Source organism: Gouania willdenowi, chromosome 1 (genome assembly GCF_900634775.1).
Source record: "Gouania willdenowi chromosome 1, fGouWil2.1, whole genome shotgun sequence".
NCBI classification, from domain to species: domain Eukaryota; kingdom Metazoa; phylum Chordata; class Actinopteri; order Blenniiformes; family Gobiesocidae; genus Gouania; species Gouania willdenowi.
In genome coordinates, this window is record NC_041044.1 from 7997365 (window position 1) to 8017795 (window position 20431).

Sequence of the window (20431 nt, forward strand, 5' to 3'; positions counted from 1 at the left end):
TCTGGTTTTATTTAACAGGTGAAAGGAATCTATTGCATACAGAATGCTTCACAATATGCATATTTTTTTAAAAGCTGCTGATAGAAAATAGAATTTACTGTAAAAAAAAAAAAAAAAAAATGTGAAGTTACAGCTATTTACTGGCATTTTTTGTTGCCAGATAAATACTGTAATTTGAATTACAAGATAAAAACAAGAGTACAACAAAACACCACTTTTCTGTAAAAATGCAATAAATTGTTGTAATTCATTTACAACAAAAACATGTAAAAGTTATACTGTTATTTACTGTAATTCTTTTTACAGTAATTCAATGTGATATTTACAATACTTTATTGGCAACTTTTTTGCCATGTGTTTACTGTAAAATCACCAGTAAATTATTTACAGTGCAGCTCTAACACAGCTTTAACTTTGAAAGTAAATGTCACATTAAGAAAAATATACCAATTTGGAGAATAAGTTTAAATAGCCAAAAATTGAAGGAATTATTCTCAATATCAAACACACACACCTTCATATATATCTATAGTATATTTAGAGGAAAGGAGATGAATCAAGTTTGCTATTTAAACCGTGGTATTGAGTAGCTTTAAAGTATAAATCCAAAATACAATCTTTGTAGGCGTTTTTTAAGTCTGTCTCCACCCTGTACAATAACTGACATCTTTAAGGTGGTACAGCTGCCGTGATTAACATCTATCTATCAATCTCTCTCTCTCTATATATATATATATCTAGCAAAAAAAAAATATCGGTGTGTCTGTCTGTTCCTCAAATATCTCTGCAAATCAACAGCAATGATACCGTTCGTAAATTATTTTATAAAATTGCAGCTTTGCAGAACGGCTCATTGTTGACAGGTTGTCATGGTTACTCAGGATAAGATGAATGGTGCGTCGATCATCTACAGGAGTGACTGCACAGGCTTTTAAAAACGACTAAAGTGGGAAACTAAGGTGAGTAATATTAGTATTAGTAGAGTAATATATTAATAAAAACTCGTGCGTGTGCGCGTGTGATTCAAAATTAAATTTTCATTAGGAATTGAGTGTTTACAAGATCAGTTTAAAGAGCATTTAACTTATAACCTCCCACTTTTCTATAGCAAGACATACTTCCTACGGGCACTGCACTAGTCTGGATTATGTTCATCCATTGGCTTTCAATTATTACCATTTTATGTTCTGCTAGTCTTGTTTTGCGTTGTCTCTTTGTTAAAGCAGCCATAGGGGCATTCAAATGTGTACATTCTAATGTGTAAACAACAAACTATTGCAATCAATAAACAATATGATATTGTATTTATGACCTGATGTGGAATCTGTAAAATAATTAGCATTGATTATTCATATTGTGGCAGTAATTGCAGGTTCTTTGTCTCCACACCTAAGCAGCACTCCATGTCAACCTGTTCCTAACTGAGGATTTATGTTTGTTTAGGTTATCTTTCCAGTTCATCATTACATCAGCAGTTGGTGATTTGTAGTCGACACAATGGTAAGTAATAATTCATTTTCCATATTACTTCTGTTTTTTTAACATCAAGAGAATACAGTCCTTGATTAATTTTATTGAATTTCAATCATATTTTTCAATGCAAGTAGATAAATGAAATCATATGGGAAAGAACTATCACTGAATGTGTTTTTGGTTTGTTTGTTTGTTTGTTTCTCCGAGATCAATTCTGTATCTAAGCCTACTGTTATTTTATTTTTTGGTTTAAAAATCTGAATGATCTTGCTGATAAAACTTTACTTAAAATAAGAGTTAATTATTTTGTTCAACCTTTTTTAAAAAAAAAAAAAATGTATTCAAATGGATCTATTTGTTTGTTTGTTTGTTTGTTTGTTTTTGTGAATGATGTTTCATTTTTTTGTTTGCACTGACAGGGTGAAAGAAAAGGAACAAATAAATACTATCCTCCAGATTTTGATCCAGCCAAGGTGTGTGAAATCCCACAGTCCTTTTTGTCTGTTGTGTAAGCTTTGCTTTTAAAAAATACATTACAATCTCTATTTATTAACAGGTTTAATGTGTTCAGTTATTTGATTTGACATTGGTTAAAAATGGTCATGAAAAAAAAACCTTTTGTGCTGATATTTCATTTATTTTACAGTTGACCGTTGATTCATTTCCTTACATTGCTGCAGAAAAAATGATACACATTTACACACATATATTAAAATAAAACACATTTTTTGCATAAACATTCTCCATAAGTGTCAAAAGTGTTTGTTGAGATTGTTTTTGATGATTTACACACACAAAAAAAAAAAAATCAATAACAATAACTTACTATTTTGGACATTTTTCTTTTTTCAGCATGGATCACTTAATGGTTACCACAAAACTCACGCTCTACGGGTGCGAGCCAGGAAACTGTCCCAGGGCATCCTCATCATCAGGTTTGTTTGTTTGACACACGCACAGTCATTGGTCACAGATGTTTGAGTGGAGCGCTAAAGATGCTAGCATTTTGGTCGACTTCTCACCATAAGCAGATACTGTAACTGGTTATTAATCTGATGTGTTGAACCGTGTCCCATTGCCACCATTGCACACATAATGTATCATCTCTGTAAAAAATGTTGGATTATTGTGCAGAAGATTGATCATATTTGTGGAGACTCAGCCATTATCATACAGGCTGACTATGATTTCATACTTGGTATTAGCAGAGTCTGAGCTGATAAAGGTTGAGATTATGACCTGAAAGAACTAAAATTATTGAAAAGAAATCCCCCTTTTAATTCATCAGAGATTGTAAAAATGTAGTTTCTTTAAAGCATTGTCAATTTTTATTGGACAATATTCTTAATGTACTGAAATCACGCTTGTGGTGTTTATTGTTAGAAAACAGCTTTGAGTGGAAAACCATTGCCAATGCTGAAATAATCCAACTAAACATTTGTAAAATAATGCATATTGTATTTTTTTATTCCTTACAATTAATTTAATTAAATTGGTATTGTAGGAGGAAGACTTATTAATAATGTGATATATGAATGAGAATATTAATTAGGATTATTAATATTACTCCATATTTTCTCCTTTTCACAGGAGAAAAATGTTTTTAGACTAAACTCATTAATTTGAATCCAGGGAAGTAGACTCGTACAGCAACATATACTGTATATAATTCCAGCAAATTAATTTTGTCTCTTTTGTAATAATGTTTAGGTTTAATTTTTTCAGGCAAAACTTTTTCAGGAAATTTACTCCTACATGTTTCGACTGCCAACTGCCAGTAGATGACTCTGAGGAAGACTGACAGTTGGCAGTCAAAATATGTCGGGAGATCAAAGTAAATTTCCTGAAAAAAGTTTGTCTTAATAAATGAAACCTTAACATAGTGATCCAAGCCTACTTCTAATAGTTTATTGTTCACGTGTATTTATTACAGATCACATCTAGTCATGCATATAGACATACCATACCACAGCTTAAAGAATATTTTACAGTGACAGTAGTAGCAGTAGTAGTTACATGGTTAAATGCATCATATGTGTTTATGATGTCTACAATCACCCACACTGTGTTTTTATCCATCAAGGTTTGAAATGCCCTATAACATCTGGTGTGATGGCTGCAAAAACCACATTGGCATGGGTACGACTGAAGAAAATCACAATCTAAAGGTCACACACTGTTCATTTACATCGCCTTGACTCTGTCATGTCTCTGTGCAGGGGTTCGTTACAATGCTGAGAAAAAGAAAGTGGGGAACTACTACACCACGCCAATCTACAGGTACGTCATGTGACGGCTTCTCCTTCAGTCCCAAACCCCAAAGTGGTAACACAGTTGCTTCTCCGCAGGGTTGTAGTCAATTATAACTGGAATTGCGTAATTGATAATTAATTAAAATCATGAGGTAATTATATCATAATTGAAAAAACCTGTTGCTGTTTTAATCATAATTCAATTGCAATTGGGTTCAGATAATTGACTTTGTAATTGTAATTGGCATTATATAAAAACTGTCAGTTACAATTTAATTGATTAATTAATTGATTTGGAATCCTAACAAGGTAACCAAGTGATGAAAACTAAATTATGTATTTTACAGCTGTTTTAAGACAGGTTAAAACTAACCTGTTATAATAAGAGATGCTATCAGAAAGCTAACACAAGTTTTATTGGGTTATTTATTTCAGGTTCAGTAATTGTGATTAATTGAATTTGAAATTTAGTAATTGAGAACGTAATTGTAATTGACTTTCATGGGAAAAACAATAATTGTAATTTTAACTGTAATTAGAAAAAATGCCAGTCACTGTAATCACAATTAATTTGTAATTGAACATGGATAATTGAAGACATAATTATAATTGGAAAATGTAATTTACCCCAACCCTGCTTCTGGGTGCCAGGTTCAGGATGAAGTGTCACCTGTGTGTGAACTACATTGAGATGCAGACGGACCCAGCCACTTGTGACTATGTGATAGTGAGCGGAGCAAGCAGGAAGGAGGAGCGCTGGGACATGGCAGAAAACGAACAGATCCTCACCACAGGTAGAAGACTCTCACCATGCTGTAGTTCTGAAGTATCCCAGGTTTTCAGAAGTCATGGTGACGCTTGTTTGGTTTCAGTTTGTTGCTGAGCTTCCATCTCTTCTTACAGAGCGAGCGGAGAAGGAGAAGCTGGAGACGGACGCCATGTACAAACTGGACCACAGCAGCAAAGATAAGCAGAAGCTGAATAAGGCTCTGCCCTCGCTGTCAGAGATCCAGGACATGCAGAGCCGCTGGATAGACGACTTCCAGCTCAACAGCGCCCTCCGTAAAAAGTTTAGGGTAAGTAGTAAAAATGTTTTTTTGATTATTAATGGTGTTGTGGATGATGTTATTTTGGCTTCAACTTCCGAGTGGATCATCTTAAGTATTGATCTTCCTAATTGTCATTCATTCTGATGATACAGTATGTTTACGTAAGGCCGTCGTACATGTTTGTGCCTGGTGCGCACCAGGTCCTTTGAAAAAGGATTTTCACTTACCGATGGCCAGTTTGACATAGTGGGAAAAGTGCAAATCTTCTTTTGCAAGGTAATCTTGTATGAGCGATGCCAACTCCAACTTGTAAACAGAGCTGTGCACGAGGAAAACTGGGCTGGTGGACGCTCTCTCGCACACGTAGGCCTTCCCACTTGGAAGCAGGTAGTGTTGCGCATGTGCAGAGGGTGTTTTTTTTCTAAACTTTGGGAAAATCATCAGTTCTGCATAGTCTGTTTACAGTAACAGGAAGTATAATATTTTTAAAAGTAAAGATTCATTATTAGCTTTCTGCCGATATTGTCCGACACTGGAGAGGAGGATCCGCCATATACCCGTAGTCAAACCTCGTATCCAGGAGGAGCAATGTGGTTTTTGTCCTGATCGTGGAACTATGGACCAGCTCTACACCGTCAGTGGGTCTTAGGTCTTAGAGGGTCCATGGGAGTTTGCCCAACCAGTCCACATGTGCTTTGTGGACTTGGAGAAGTGTACTGAGGGGAGTCCTGAGGGGAGTTCTCCGGGAGTACGGGGTATATCCAGGGCTTAATTTGGGACAGATCCTGCCGGAACAAGATCCGGCACCTCCCATATTTTGACAGGCACTTATTTGATTGGATACAGCACCTTGTTTTGCTTTGAGGTGTTTTGATTGAATAGAAGTATTACATTTGGACAACTATGTCTTGTATCGGGCTAAAATCAATTGAAATGTCATTGTACACACAAAACTGAATGTAAAAACTAAGTCAGGCCACACCCACACTATGTCTAAAGTGTGATTTTGTGTAAAAAATAGTTTCTGTGTCAGCTTGAAAGATGATAGTAAATGGAAAAAGAGCTCTTTTAAGCCATTAAGTAAGCTTGACGTAAAGAAGTCCAAGGTTGTTTCCGTGGAAATCGCGGGAAAGAGCAGCAGCACAGCAGCAGTTAGCGTAGCGAGTAGCAGTACCTGTAGCGATGATGCTAACAACAGACAGGACACTATCCAGGGGACATGAGGAGGACTCGGGGACAGAAAGAAGAGACGGAGACGATTGTGAAAGTTCTGGTATGAACATTGAGAAGGAGGCTCAGTTCAAAGCCAGGATTAGCTGCGTGACCTTTGTGACAGGAGTGGCTAAATTAGCTGTGATTTTGCGCTGTCCTTGGTGCTGAAACATGGCAGATTTGACGCTGTCACTCAGAGTGAGAGACAGATGCGCTCCTTAACGGGCGATTGTCTGTGCTTCTTTATGACTAATTCATCTTTTTTTTTTAATAAAACATTTAGGTTAATTGGTTGTTAATTGATGATATTATTGGCTGATTTAGTTAGCAAAAGGCGCTTTAAAATAAATGTTTTCTTTTGTGACATTTTTGTCTCTCTCTTACTGCTGGAACAACACTCGGCCTGTGTTTCTGGTCCTGATTTACAAACTAAGCACTGGGTATATCAGACCCTCTGTATGACCGGGGTCAGAGCTTGTTATGCATGACTGGCAGTAAGTCAAACTTGTTTCCAGTGAGGGTTGGACTCCATCAGGGCTGCCGTTTGTCAACAATTCTGTTCATAACTTTTATGGTCATGAGTTTGGTTTGGTGGCCCCAGGATTGGGTCACTGCTTTTTGTAGATGATATGGTCCTATTGGCTTCATCAGGCCGTGACCTTCAGCTCTCACTGGATCGACTTCAGTGACGTGCCGCGACCACTAGGGTTGGGTAGGCACGTTGCAAATGGAGACCACCAATGACAATTTTATATGTTTCTGCTGGCAAGTGTCAATCAAACAAAATCAAGATCGTAAAACACCATTAAAGAAACGAACAATTATTTAATATAGCCTCCATACTCTCCCAACAAAATATACCTCATGACACGGCAGCGCATCCGTTGTTTGTGTTGGAAACACAGAAACACGGAGAAAATGACAACAACAACAACTCACAACAGCCTCAGTGAGGCACATCCTAATCCTTCCTTTTGTACCATTCACTTTGACAAGTACCAACAATTTTCTGACCTTACCTTTGCTGAAGGTCTGGTAGCTCAGGTGTTGATCTCCCATCGTTTAAAAGCTGTTGTTTTTCCTCAAAAGAAAGTTTCTTTAACGCAACGCTGGATCAATTCACTAATGTGTAATGGGGGTGGGGTGTTGCTGGGGAAGTTTGAATAACAGTGAATTGACCAAAAGTTTATGGAGGGAGAGTAAAGCGACCGGGTGTGAGCACCCCTTAGTTACCAAGGAGGACAGCAACCATGATGTCACAAATTTATTAAAAAGATTAAGGTAAAACAGATTAAAATGCCCACAAATTAAAATCAACGTATGCTAAAATCCATTAACGATGTGGGCTAAGGAACGAATAAAATAGGGGAAAAAGTCACTGTCCACAATAAAGTGCAATGTGCAGCTACGCCCAGGTCCTCCGCTCTCCCTTGTCCCAAGGCGGTAGATCCCACTGGTCACAGGCTCAGGGTCCCCTGAAAATGCAAAACATAGGCCAGCACGGGGGTCCGAGACTACGTCCGAAGGAGGGGTGTTGCCACGTCACTTACAGGGCAAGGCAGAGTTCCCCTCTGCCTTTGCGTGTATGTGGCTCTTAACACTCCAATCAGTCTCGATACTTCCCGCTGGCTCCAGCCCTCCACACGCTGGGACACCTACACAGAACAACTACCGGCAGTCAAACGTCCCACAACAATATCCCCGATCTGACTTTGTCCAACAAGTGTTACTACGGTCCCATAGGGTACTCACACGGAAGGCAGAGTCCTCCTCTGCCCCTGCGTGTATATCGCCTCGCAACACTTGTGATCCCGGCGTGCTTGTGGTCCCCGATGCGTGTGCCGTCCTGTGCCCTGGGAACCTGGGGAGGACCCACAGCTTCCCTGCTGCTCCTTCTCCTGTCTGTGTCGTTTTTCCTCCCCCTGCTCCTTCTCCTGTCTGCCCCTTTTATTGTGCTCCAGCCACAGGTGCTGATTAACCTCAGGTGTGTTGATTAGCCTCAGGGTTTGGACATAGTCATGTGATGGGGTTGATCAAATTACAGCATGTGACTGGCAAGGTTCATAAAACAAAAGCTAAAATGCACTGCAAAAATAAAACCAATACAAAACACAGCACACAATACAAAATAAAATACCATTTCACAGCAGGATCACACCCCCCCATGCTCTGAGGTTGTCAGTCCCTGAAACATATACAGTTCAGTTTCTTTACCGTGTCGGTATTTGTCCAAAATTTGAGCGATTTGACCTTCTTGGGGCAAAATCCACAATGTCCTGCTCGGCCTGGGCTGGTGCTAAAGGTCCTTTCAAGTCAAAATTATCCATCAGGATGCAGCTCCTCTCAAGCATAAGGGATCACTGGTGAGGAACAAATGCACAAAGCCTACAAGAGGCACATGCAATGAGCACTATGGTGCTGCAGAAGGGGGCAAACAGTCCAGATTTGACTCCAGTTCAGATCACATGAAAAGGAATCCTCAAAGAAGAAGAAGCTCACAGAACGAGTTCACAATCCATAAAATGAGCAAACACCTATTGAATTAATCCTGTCATTTCCACACAAATGGAGCATGTTACCTCTGATGCAGCGCTACCATATTCCGAGTCCAATGACAATGCCTCCTCTTGTAGCGCTGCAAAGTCATCACCTGGGTGTCGACGAGCATACACCTTTAGTGCCTGGGCCATTGGTCCTTCACACAGTCCTAGAAGCAACTGATCTCGCAGAGCTGCCATGGAGGGGGGGGTCATCATGTCGCCGTAGCCTGCAATGTAATTCACGGAGACGTAAAATAAAAGACCGGACAGTTTCACCCGGCTTCTGAGCACAGATAAACAATTGTGACCTTACAATAGAAATTGGTGTTTGGTCACCATAGAGGAAGCCAAGATAAGTAAAAATTTTCCAGGCTGTGTCTTTTTCATCATCATCTAAGACGCTGATTTGACGCTTAGCTTCACCGGCCAACGCTCCTAAAACAATGGCAACTTTTCGGGGCTCAGTCAGCTCTTGCGACCCCAACAACCCTTCAATTTGTTCCTTCCAATCATTAAGTTTTAACTCATCCCCTGGCCCTTTAAACTTGGGGAGCCAGGGGGCACCAGGATAAACAGGCATCATCATGGCTACTTCCTCCTCGGTAACAAGTGTGCTCGAGACCCAGGTCCTGTCGACAACGCCAGAAAATGTAATGGGGGTGGGGTGTTGCTGGGGAAGTTTGAATAACAGTGAATTGACCAAAAGTTTATGGAGGGAGAGTAAAGCGACCGGGTGTGAGCACCGCTTAGTTACCAAGGAGGACGGCAACCATGATGTCACAAATTTATTAAAAAGATTAAGGTAAAACAGATTAAAATGCCCACAAATTAAAATCAACGTATGCTAAAATCCATTAACGATGTGGGCTAAGGAACGAATAAAATAGGGGAAAAAGTCACTGTCCACAATAAAGTGCAATGTGCAGCTACGCCCAGGTCCTCCGCTCTCCCTTGTCCCAAGGCGGTAGATCCCACTGGTCACAGGCTCAGGGTCCCCTGAAAATGCAAAACATAGGCCAGCACGGGGGTCCGAGACTACGTCCGAAGGAGGGGTGTTGCCACGTCACTTACAGGGCAAGGCAGAGTTCCCCTCTGCCTTTGCGTGTATGTGGCTCTTAACACTCCAATCAGTCTCGATACTTCCCGCTGGCTCCAGCCCTCCACACGCTGGAACACCTACACAGAACAACTACCGGCAGTCAAACGTCCCACAACAATATCCCCGATCTGACTTTGTCCAACAAGTGTTACTACGGTCCCATAGGGTACTCACACGGAAGGCAGAGTCCTCCTCTGCCCCTGCGTGTATATCGCCTCGCAACACTTGTGATCCCGGCGTGCTTGTGGTCCCCGATGCGTGTGCCGTCCTGTGCCCTGGGAACCTGGAGGGCAGAGTCCTCCTCTGCCCCTGGGAATTTGGGGAGGACCCACAGCTTCCCTGCTGCTCCTTCTCCTGTCTGTGTCGTTTTTCCTCCCCCTGCTCCTTCTCCTGTCTGCCCCTTTTATTGTGCTCCAGCCACAGGTGCTGATTAACCTCAGGTGTGTTGATTAGCCTCAGGGTTTGGACATAGTCATGTGATGGGGTTGATCAAATTACAGCATGTGACTGGCAAGGTTCATAAAACAAAAGCTAAAATGCACTGCAAAAATAAAACCAATACAAAACACACTAAAAACACAGCACACAATACAAAATAAAATACCATTTCACAGCAGGATCACAAATGCACTGTGAACGTATGTATAGCATTTAGCGTCGCACGATTACGTCCAAAGGCAGTGTAGAGAGCTGCCTTTGGATGCAAATGGTTTTCATCTTGGGAAACTGACTACACATGCACAAACACATGAACTTATAGGTACTGTAGGCTATTGGAAATTGACAAATAAATAATTTATAATAATATTATATTTAAAACAAATAATCAAAATATCAAGTCACCCTTGGGTTGGCATTGCACGTCACTGATCGACTTACAGCCGAGTGTGAAGCAGCCGTATTGAGAATCAGCACCTTCAAATTCTAGTCATTGGTTGTTGGCCAGAAAAATGTCACTGTAGATCTTCTTCTTTTGCATATATCATCATATGGCCAACTCAGTGTCATGTAGCCACGCCCTTGTCTCTGGTCTTAACTAGTAAAGGCCAGCTTGTGAGGGCGGGCTGTATAGGGGCAGTCGGAGATTATGTGCTCGGCATTCTGCTGACTGTAGATAAAACCAGTGGTATTCGATTGTTGCAGTTGCTCTTAAATACGGTGGCTGGGAAGTGTCAGGTGAATGCATTTACAGAAACGGACACAAATGCAAACAGGTCACAACACAAATGCAAACAGGTCACAACACGAATGCAAACAGGTCACAACACGAATGCAAACCGGCCACAACGGAAGTGCTTCCGACGGACCGGTATTACAGACGGACACGTTTCTGGCGGATGTTTTTAGCCCACCAGAACAGTTAAGAACAAGAAGAAGACATCGAAACGCGTATGAAAGTAAGTGAAAGTTGATCAGGATACTCATATATTTTTCATATCAGGCTATCATATTATAATACCCGTCCGACTGTCCGACTGTAATACCGGTCCGTCGGAAACACTTCCGTTGTGGCCGGTTTGCATTCGTGTTGTGACCTGTTTGCATTCGTGTTGTGACCTGTTTGCATTTGTGTTCATTTCTGTAAATGCATTCACCTGACACTTCCCAGCCACCGTACTTAAAGAACGAAAAAAGAAAAAAAAAAAAACAGTGATGTGTTATGTTGGCCTCTAGCAGAGCTCTTAAAAAAGGTCTGTGATTGACTGGGGAATAAAAACATTCATTATTTTAGACTGATGGCCATAATGTTATGACTTATTGATAAATCTTGTGTGTTGTTTTTATTTATTGCAATTTGTTTTGCAGACAGAAAAAACGGCCATTGCTGAAAAGGAGGAGAAGGACAACGCAGTAAGAATGAGAACCAACCTTTCCATCCCACTGCTCCCAGAGAAGGAGGAGGACAAGAAACTTGCAGCTCTGCTCACCTACCAGGCCCCAGAATGTAAGACATTTTTGCTTATTTTACCCTTTTTCTGCAACTCCAACACACTTGCCATATTGTGGCACCTTTTAATGCATTTTTTGCTGCATTACTCCCATTTATCCATCAAATTTCAATGCTTTTTCTGCACATTTTTTCCACTTTCAAGATATTTTCAACAATTACTGTATAAACCCTTTCCACCACGTTTCCACCTAATATCACATATTTTGAGCCATTTTTGTCACTTTTAACTTCTTCTCACCATATTTCATGCTTATTTTTGCCAAATTAATCACATTCATGATTTGTCAATCCAATTATTTGTCAGTTTAAACTGATTGTTCTTACTTTTACAATACCCCCCTGTCTGTCTGTCTGTCTGTCTCTCTGTTAGCAAGATAACTTTATGATAAAGGTTAACTTTAAGATAAAAGGTTATGAATGGATTTGGATGAAATTTTCAGGAAATGTTGATAATGGGACAAGGTGATTACATTTTGGTGATGTCAGAATCAGAATCAGAATCAGAATCATCTTTATTGGCCAAGTGTATGTTGTACACACGAGGAATTTGACTCGGTCAACTGTGCTCTCTCCAATAGTGAAACATTCAATAATAAACAATCAACTAGAAGAGATGATAATAAGTATAAACATAAGTATAAATATAAACAGTAGTTAGACTAGAATGTGCAAATAACAAGATGATGATAATAATAATAATAATAATAATAATAATAATAATAATAATAATAATAATAATAATAATAATAATAATAGTATAAAAAAAATAAACAAATACAAAATAAAAATTAAAAAAAATAAGATAAAAGAAGGAAAAAAATAATAGAAAAGAAAGATAATAATAAAATATAATAATAATAAAAGGAAAATAGTGCAGTAGAGCATTGATAAGTAGTGCAGGAGAACATTTAAATTAAAGGTATGTACATGAACATTCTCAGTGTCAGATTGATCCAGGGTTGTTATGTTTGGTTCCAGGGTTTTTCCACAGAAACAGGACTGACACTCTTTGACTGTTCAGTGTTAATCAGAGTGACAGCCTGGGGGAAGAAACTGTTTTTATGGCGGGTTGTTTTGGCGTACAGTGATCTGTAGCGTCTGCCAGAGGGGAGGAGTTTAAACAGATTGTGTGCAGGGTGAGAGGGGTCTGCAGTGATGCTACCTGCCCGTTTCCTGACCCTGGACAGGTATAAGACTTGGATGGAGGGCAGATCAACACCAATGATCTTTTCTGCAGTCCTGACTATCCTTTGTAGTCTGTGTCTGTCTAGTTTGGTTGAAGATCCAAACCAGACAGTGATGGAGGTGCACAGAACAGATTGAATGATGGAGGTGTAGAACATGATCAGCAGCTCCTGGGGCAGGTTGAACTTCCTCAGCTGACGCAGGAAGTACATCCTCTGCTGTGCCTTTTTCCTGGTTGAGTCTATGTGGGAGGTCCACTTCAGGTCCTGTGAGATTGTGGATCCCAAGAACCTGAAGGAGTCCACGGTAGCCAATTCCCTATTTAAAATGGTAAGGGGGGGGAGTGGGGGGGGATTTCTTCTGAAGTCCACTGTCATCTCCACGGTCTTGAACGGGTTCAGTTCCAGATGGTTCTGACTGCACCAAAGAGCCAGCTGTTCCACCTCCCGTCTGAAGGCAGACTCGTCCCCGTCCCGGATGAGACCGATGACGGTGGTGTCATCTGCAAACTTCAGGAGTTTCACAGAGGGGTCCCCTGAGGTGCAGTCATTGGTGTAGAGGGAGAATAGCAGTGGGGAGAGAACACACCCCTGGGGGGCGCCAGTGTTGAGTGACCGGGTGCCAGATGTGATGCTTCCCAGCCTTACTTGCTGCTTCCTGTCAGTCAGGAAGTTGGTGATCCACTGACAGGTGGAGGCCGGCACTGTGAGCTGGGTGAGTTTCTGGTGAAGGATGTCCGGGATGATGGTGTTGAATGCAGAGCTGAAATCCACAAACAGGATCCTAGCGTAGGTCCCTGGGGAGTCGAGGTGGTGCAGGATGTAGTTCAGACCAATGTTGACTGCATCCTCGACAGACCTGTTTGCCCGATAGGCAAACTGCAGGGGGTCCAGCAGGGGTCCTGTGATGTCCTTCAGGTGGCTCAGAACCAGCCTCTCAAAGGACTTCATGACTACAGACGTCAGAGCAATGGGTCGATAGTCATTAAGTCCTGTGATGGCAGGTTTCTTGGGGACTGGGATGATGCTGGAACTTTTGAAGCAGGAAGGTACTTCACACAGCTCCAGTGATGTGTTGAAGATCCGTGTGAAGATGGGAGCCAGCTGCTCAGCACAGGCTTTCAGGCAGGAGGGAGATACTCCGTCTGGTCCTGGAGCCTTTTTGATCTTTTGTTTTTTGAAAAGCTGGCACACATCTCTTTCATTGATCTTCAGGGCAGGTGGGGGGACAGAGGGAGAGGTAGGGGGGGAAGTAGGGGGAGCAGGAAGGGCAGAGTCCAGGTGATGGGCTGATGCTAATGAGCTGGGGGGTGGGTGTGAAAACCTGCAGTAGAAGCTGTTCAGGTCTCTAGCTAGTCTTTTGTTACCAGTAGGGTGGGGGGAGGGTTTCCTATAGTTGGTAACTTCATGCAGGCTTTTCCACACTGCAGAGGGATCTTTGTTTGAGAAGCTTTGTTTTAGCTTCTCAGTGTAGCACCTCTTGGCTACTTTGATCTCCCTGGATAGTGTGTACTTGGCTTGCCTGAACAGGTCCCTATCCCCACTCCTGTAGGCTTCCTCCTTAGCCTGACGTAACATCCTAATGTTCTGCATTACCAAAAATAAGAAAATACTTCTCGTGGAAATCAAAATAAGGGTGAATGTGAGCTGTGCCTGAGCCTGCTCCTTTAAGTGTGGTGGCTTATGGGTAATGTAGTAGTGGTAGGGAAGTGTATTGTGTGTATGTCCTGCCCGGCACTCGTGCTGTACTCTCTACATGTTTGTGACAAAAGAATAAATGTGGCACCATTTAAATAAAATAGTGCACTATGGTTTAATAAATTACTTGGCGGAAGTCTGCGCTCTCCCAGTGCTTTTTTAGTTCTGTCTGTTTTTTGGCCACTCTAATTTCAAACTTTTAACCAATTTCTGTGGTTTTTAAAATCCCTTTTCCACCATTTTTTGTCACTTTTAACTCATTTTATTTCTATTTAAAACAAGGATTTACATCTTTCAGATGACTATATACTATGGCGCAAATAATAATAAACTTCCTATTTAACAGTGGATATTTATTATGAATAAATGTGGTTATCCCAGATTCATAGAACAATGGATCATCATTTTGCTGACTTTATGGATGGACCCCAAAAAGCTCTTCCCTTTATTCCCCCTTATAGATGGCCCTGTCTCCACATGACTGTTCTTCAGTGTTCATGTCTGTGTTCAACCACCTTCAGCTACAGTGGGGTCCCCGGTCTCTGGATCCTTTATTTTGGGGGTCTCTGGCGGAAGGTTGAAAACAACTGATTTATATTATTCAGCAGGAACACACATACCTGTATGATGTCTTTATACATCCCACAAAGCGTCTCCTTCATCAGCTCACATGATTTTATTTACCTATCGTTTTGCACAGCCACCATAATATCCTTACTAGAGATACAACGAATATATGCAGCTGTGTGGAATTTGCATGAAAAAGCAACATTTGGACTTTGGATTAGGGAGTTGAAAGCAAGGCCGAATTGTAGCATATGGCGCAATCAAACAACGTGCAGTGATTTAGAATCAGAAAAGTATGTGAACGTTGCTGCAGAACCAGCAGCAGCTCCTCCTTTTCGCTCACAAACACAGCAGACTCTCTCCTTACCGCTCTCTGTCGACTGTCACCACGTAAAAGTTGGAACTCGTCCAATTCCACAACCGAGTCAGTTGTTAGGGCTGTGAGCCACCAATCATCCCCGTCGTTTCCTCCTTACACTACACCGGGTCTCGCTGCATAGGCTAGTGTAGCATTAGCACGAAGTGCTAACAGCTGATGTGTGTAAACAATGGGTCCGTGGCTCCAAGCAGTGACTCCCAACATGATCAGCAACAGAAAAAGTAGTGCAGTTTGGGCGTCCAGTAGTGCAGTTTGCATTTCCATATATGGCAATAAAGTATAATATATATTCTATATGAAACCGCAGTGTTTGTTTTAGCTGTTAAATAGTTGGAGAGGGAGGAGCTCACATTCTAGGAGGCGTGTTAGGTGACGTTGCCTGTGTTGGAATATACTTTATTCTTATTCCAGCATGTTCGTTGAATAGGAAGGATCACAGTTAAAATTCTTACTTGACCTTTTATTTTACCTGATGTGCAGGAAGCAGTTCAATACGAGATCTCGGGCTCAACCACACCCTTCTTAGAAAAATGCCTAAAACAGAGTCTTGAGCAAAATCAAAGAAGAAGAGCCCCGAATTGCATGTGCAGGGCTAATTTATGCTTTCAACTCACGTCATCCGTTTATCAGTTATTGTGCTCCTGTGTAACCTGACTCCAATAACTAATACAGACATAAAGTGTGGTTGAGCCGTTATAGTCTTTTCAACATGTTATTCAACATCACAATGTTACAAAAGACATCTGAAGTAATTCAGAAAGTGAGTATTTAACTGTTTACACAAAGATTTCAATAATGCCATATATGGCATTGACCTTGACCATTTCAAGGAAAAAATGAGTGGCTGCAATAGCTCAGAGTGGAAAATTACAACAAAATGTTGAAACAGGACATGTTTACCTGCTGCACTTATCTTTGCCTTAAGCAATGATTATATGTTAGATCAACACCCAATTGATTATTTAAAACCTTCACATGCCAATGTGGGCAAAATCCAACTCGCCCATTTGGAGATGACTTTCTACAAAATGTGGAATAACAAGGGAGGAAGGAAATAGAACTTTTTAAACTTTGTCCCTCTGAATTAGGCTAAAAGGATGTATATCACTGTATCAAAATCATTATAAAGTGATTTTTTTTATCATACCTCCCCTTTAATGCACTTTAGTTTTTTTTTGGAATGCATGTTTCGTTTTATTTGAAGGGCTAATATAAATGAAAAACTTTGTTGTGCTTTTTTTGAAAAGCAAAGGCTACTGGAATATTTAAAAAATGTCATGATATTCAATAAACATTTATTTTCATTAAAAAAAAAAATTCTAAAAAATAGTGAGAAACTTAACAACCACATTCAGTATTCGGCCAAACGTTTATATTTTATTCGGCTTCGGCATCAAATTTTCATTTTGGTGCATCCCTAATCCTTACCCATAAAAGATGAGGCTAGTGGTAAAATTACAGGAGATATTTTGGTGAAAAACAGTGTATATTCTGAGATAATTAAGGATATGCTTTAGGTATTTAAAGCTATTAGAGGAAAATAAGTATTTAAAGTGTAAGCAAAAATAACTTCAACTACTATTTAAATGAATTCATGTTTATTGTTTCCTTTCCATCTTTCTTCAGCTTATGATGAGTACCAGCACCGCAAGAGGAAAGAGATCTCTTCTCGGTCCTGGTTTAAGTCCAATACATCATCATCTGCTGGAGCTGCAGCCACTCTGCTCCTTAAGTTGGGCCAGCAGGCCAAACAGGCAGCAATGACCAAAGCCTCCACTTCTCAGCTCAGCCCTCTGATCCGAAAACGCAGCACAATCAAAGCTGAAACCTGCGCCACCATCACCCAAAGGAAGTCACATGTTCCCATGGAGACATGCGAGGGGATGAAGTCGTCAGAAGCAGCAGAAACGTCTGCTGGTGTGTCATTGAATCGCTGTGAAGCAGGAGTGGAAACAGGCAGAGATGTTAAAGTCACACATGAGGAAAACAAAGAACTGATGCACACAGAGAACATGATGAGAGGAAAGGAGGAGCACAGAGGTGGAGGAGGGCTCTCCTCTCTGGTGGCGGACTACACCAGTGACTCTGCTTCAAATTCTGAACACTGAGAACGATGAACTGAAGGAAGCACATCCTCAACACACAGTTAACACAGTGTTTAATGGTGTCTGTTATTAAATGTAAAGTGTGAACATTGTTCACTTTGTTGTGATTTCGTATTAAACCTTTATCTGCGTCTTCAACCTCACACAGATTTTAAATGGTTTTAAAAAACGTTTCAGCAACACTTTGTGTTATATTGGGTGAAATGACCATTCCATCCTGAGAGTATAGTCAATACATTATGGGCCTGTACTACAAAGCTGGATTTCCTCTTATTGCACTAACTTCCAGGATTTATTCAGTGTGTGCTGTACTACGACGTTGGCTAACTTCTTTCCGGGGTAAATCACCATGGTAACTTAGGCTGAACACCTAACATGGTCCGTAGTAAGTTTTGTTCTGGATAAGATCTGAGCTAGGACTAAAGTCCCGCCTCCTGACCAAACAGTTCTCTTGGAAAATGACCTGCCCATTGTTCGAAGATCCTGATTGGTACAGATTTTACAGCTGTGTTTTGAAAAGAAAGAAAATTAATGGATAAATACAATGCTTTCATTTACCGACGACATTCAGTTCTCCTGCCTATAACAGTTAGCCAGAAGTCACCTGACAAACGTATGCAAATCTTAACCAGAGTCCGTTTAATTAAGTTTAAAGATTTATTACCAGTTTGGATAGAGGATGGTTTAGTTCTGGTCACAGCTGTGGCCCCCTCCTCACATACACCCAGGATAAGAGGCAGAATTTAACACGAGTACTTAGATAGCGGGAGGAAGATCCTCCATCGCTCTTACAATGACATCATCATTTGGTGACAAGTCAGATCTTGGTCCGGAGCTGTTATCGTCACAGCCAGTGGGGGGCTGCTTCCAGTCCATCTTCATTTAGTCAGCAACGCACTTAATTTGAAACATCTCTGTCACATCTTTTAGGAAAGATATAGATTTATATTTGATGGACTATATAGATCTACAGTAGCTGATGAAGCCTGTGTCGGACACTCTCCGTATGCGTGGATGTTTCAACTCATTCATTCTTTCATTCATTCATACATACACTATAGTGAAGTTGACGTTATCAGCAGGAACATTCTACAGTGAAACAATGTGCTCTCATCCCAGTGTGTGTGTGATAAATTGAGGAGGACTACCTGAATAGAAACACGTCTGTGATGTAATAAGTGAAACTGATCAGGGTGCACGGTAGTTTAATGGTTAGCACGTCCGCCTCACAGCAAGAATGTCCGGGGTTCAAGATCCTGGGGCGGACACTTGGGGCCCTTCTGTGTGGAGTTTGCATGTAATCCCCGTGCTGTGTGGGTTTCCCCCGGGTACTTCAGCTTCCCCCCACAATCCAAAAACATGTAAGGTTGATTGAAGTCTCGGAATTGCCCGTGGGAGTGGTTGTTTGTGTTTGTGTTCCCCTGTGATGGACTGGCGCTCTGTCCAGGGTGTGTCCCTGCCTAGCGCCTTGTGTGACCCAAAGATAGGCACTGGCAGATCCCCGCGACCTTAAAAAACAGGAACAAGCGGATCTAAAAATGGATAGATGGATGATCAGAGCGCTGTCCGTTTATGATCCCATGGATTAATAATGTATTATCTCACTCTTTTATGCATTAAAGGTATTGTGGACGATGTTTAAAAAAGAAACGCCCGCTCCACATTTTGAAAAAAAACGCGCACGCGCAACACGCCTACATGTGCGGGAGAGCGTGCACGAGCCCCATTTTCCTCGTGCACAGCTCTGTTTACAAGTTGGTGCGGACATTGGTCATACAAGCTTACCTTACAAAAGAAGATATGCACTTTTCCCACTATGTCATACTCGCCACCGGTAAGTGAAAATGCATTTTCAAAGGACCCGGTGCTCACCGGAAACGAGCACGAAGACGTACGACGGCCTTTCGTAAACATGATTGACAATTAGGAGGACCAATAGTCTTGATGATCTACCCGGAAGCTAAACATTGTCTACAATACCTTTAACAGTGTCAGCAGCTTCGTGCCTGTGTTCTTTTCTTCCTGCTTTTTATGCAGCAACAGTGTTGATTTCCGTCTGAATTATGGATTTTAATTCTTCATAATTTTAAAGAATTACTCCTCAATTGTGATGTAAGTTGCTCTATAGTTTGTCTGTGTTTGTGATTGGTCACTGGAGCACGCATGTAACCTGCCTGAAATCACCTGGCTGAAGTGAACATATTTATATCCTGCTTTGTAGTACAGGGGCTCTCTGACGAAGAATGGTTGGATAGGTGAAGCCCTCTAACGGAGAGATATCCCGGATATACTGTACTTATCCAGCTTCATAGTACAGGCCCTATATGTTCAGATAAAGGAATGTTAAGAACAGGAACCCTGTAAAAACTGACCGATCCCTGCCATTTGGTCCAAACGGAAAGAACCAATTAGATGCCTTCTTCTGTCCCTCCCTCCTCCTGTGTGCACTCTCATCACATGACACTGTTCCTTGAAATATCAGCACGAATATGGTTCTGAAGAGCCTGAAACGTGATGCAGGTGTTGTTTCTTTCTGTTGGACGGTTCACTATTTTTGGGTGCACGGTGGCTTAGTGGTTAGCACGTCCGCCTCACAGCAAGAAGGTCCTGGGTTCAAGCCCTGGGGTGGACACTTGGGTCCTTTCTGTGTGGAGTTTGCATGTTCTCCCCGTGCTGCGTGGGTTTCCTCCGGGTACTCCGGCTTCCGCCCACAATCCAAAAACATGACTGTAAGGTTGATTGGAGGCTCTAAATTGCCCATAGGAGTGAATGAGAGAGTGAATGGTTGTCTGTGTCTGTGTTGCCCTGTGATGGACTGGCGCCCTGTCCAGGGTGTACCCCCGCCAAGCGCCCTATGAGAGCCGGAGATTGGCACCGGCAGACCCCCGCGACCCTGTTAAACGGGAATAAGCGGGTAAGAAA

The 20431-nt window shown here is 41.4% G+C and overlaps 1 protein-coding gene across 1 annotated transcript; it reads left to right on the plus strand.

Moving 5' to 3' along the window:
* Positions 1-872: 872 nt before the first annotated feature.
* Positions 873-17512, plus strand: LOC114462671 (coiled-coil domain-containing protein 130 homolog). Its single transcript, XM_028445730.1, has 10 exons — positions 873-959; positions 1444-1500; positions 1893-1946; positions 2326-2408; positions 3557-3612; positions 3693-3753; positions 4377-4519; positions 4629-4801; positions 11432-11570; positions 17031-17512. The coding sequence occupies exons 2-10, from the start codon at positions 1498-1500 to the stop codon at positions 17510-17512; spliced, it is 1194 nt and encodes a 397-aa protein (XP_028301531.1). The 5' UTR covers positions 873-959; positions 1444-1497.
* Positions 17513-20431: the final 2919 nt, after the last annotated feature.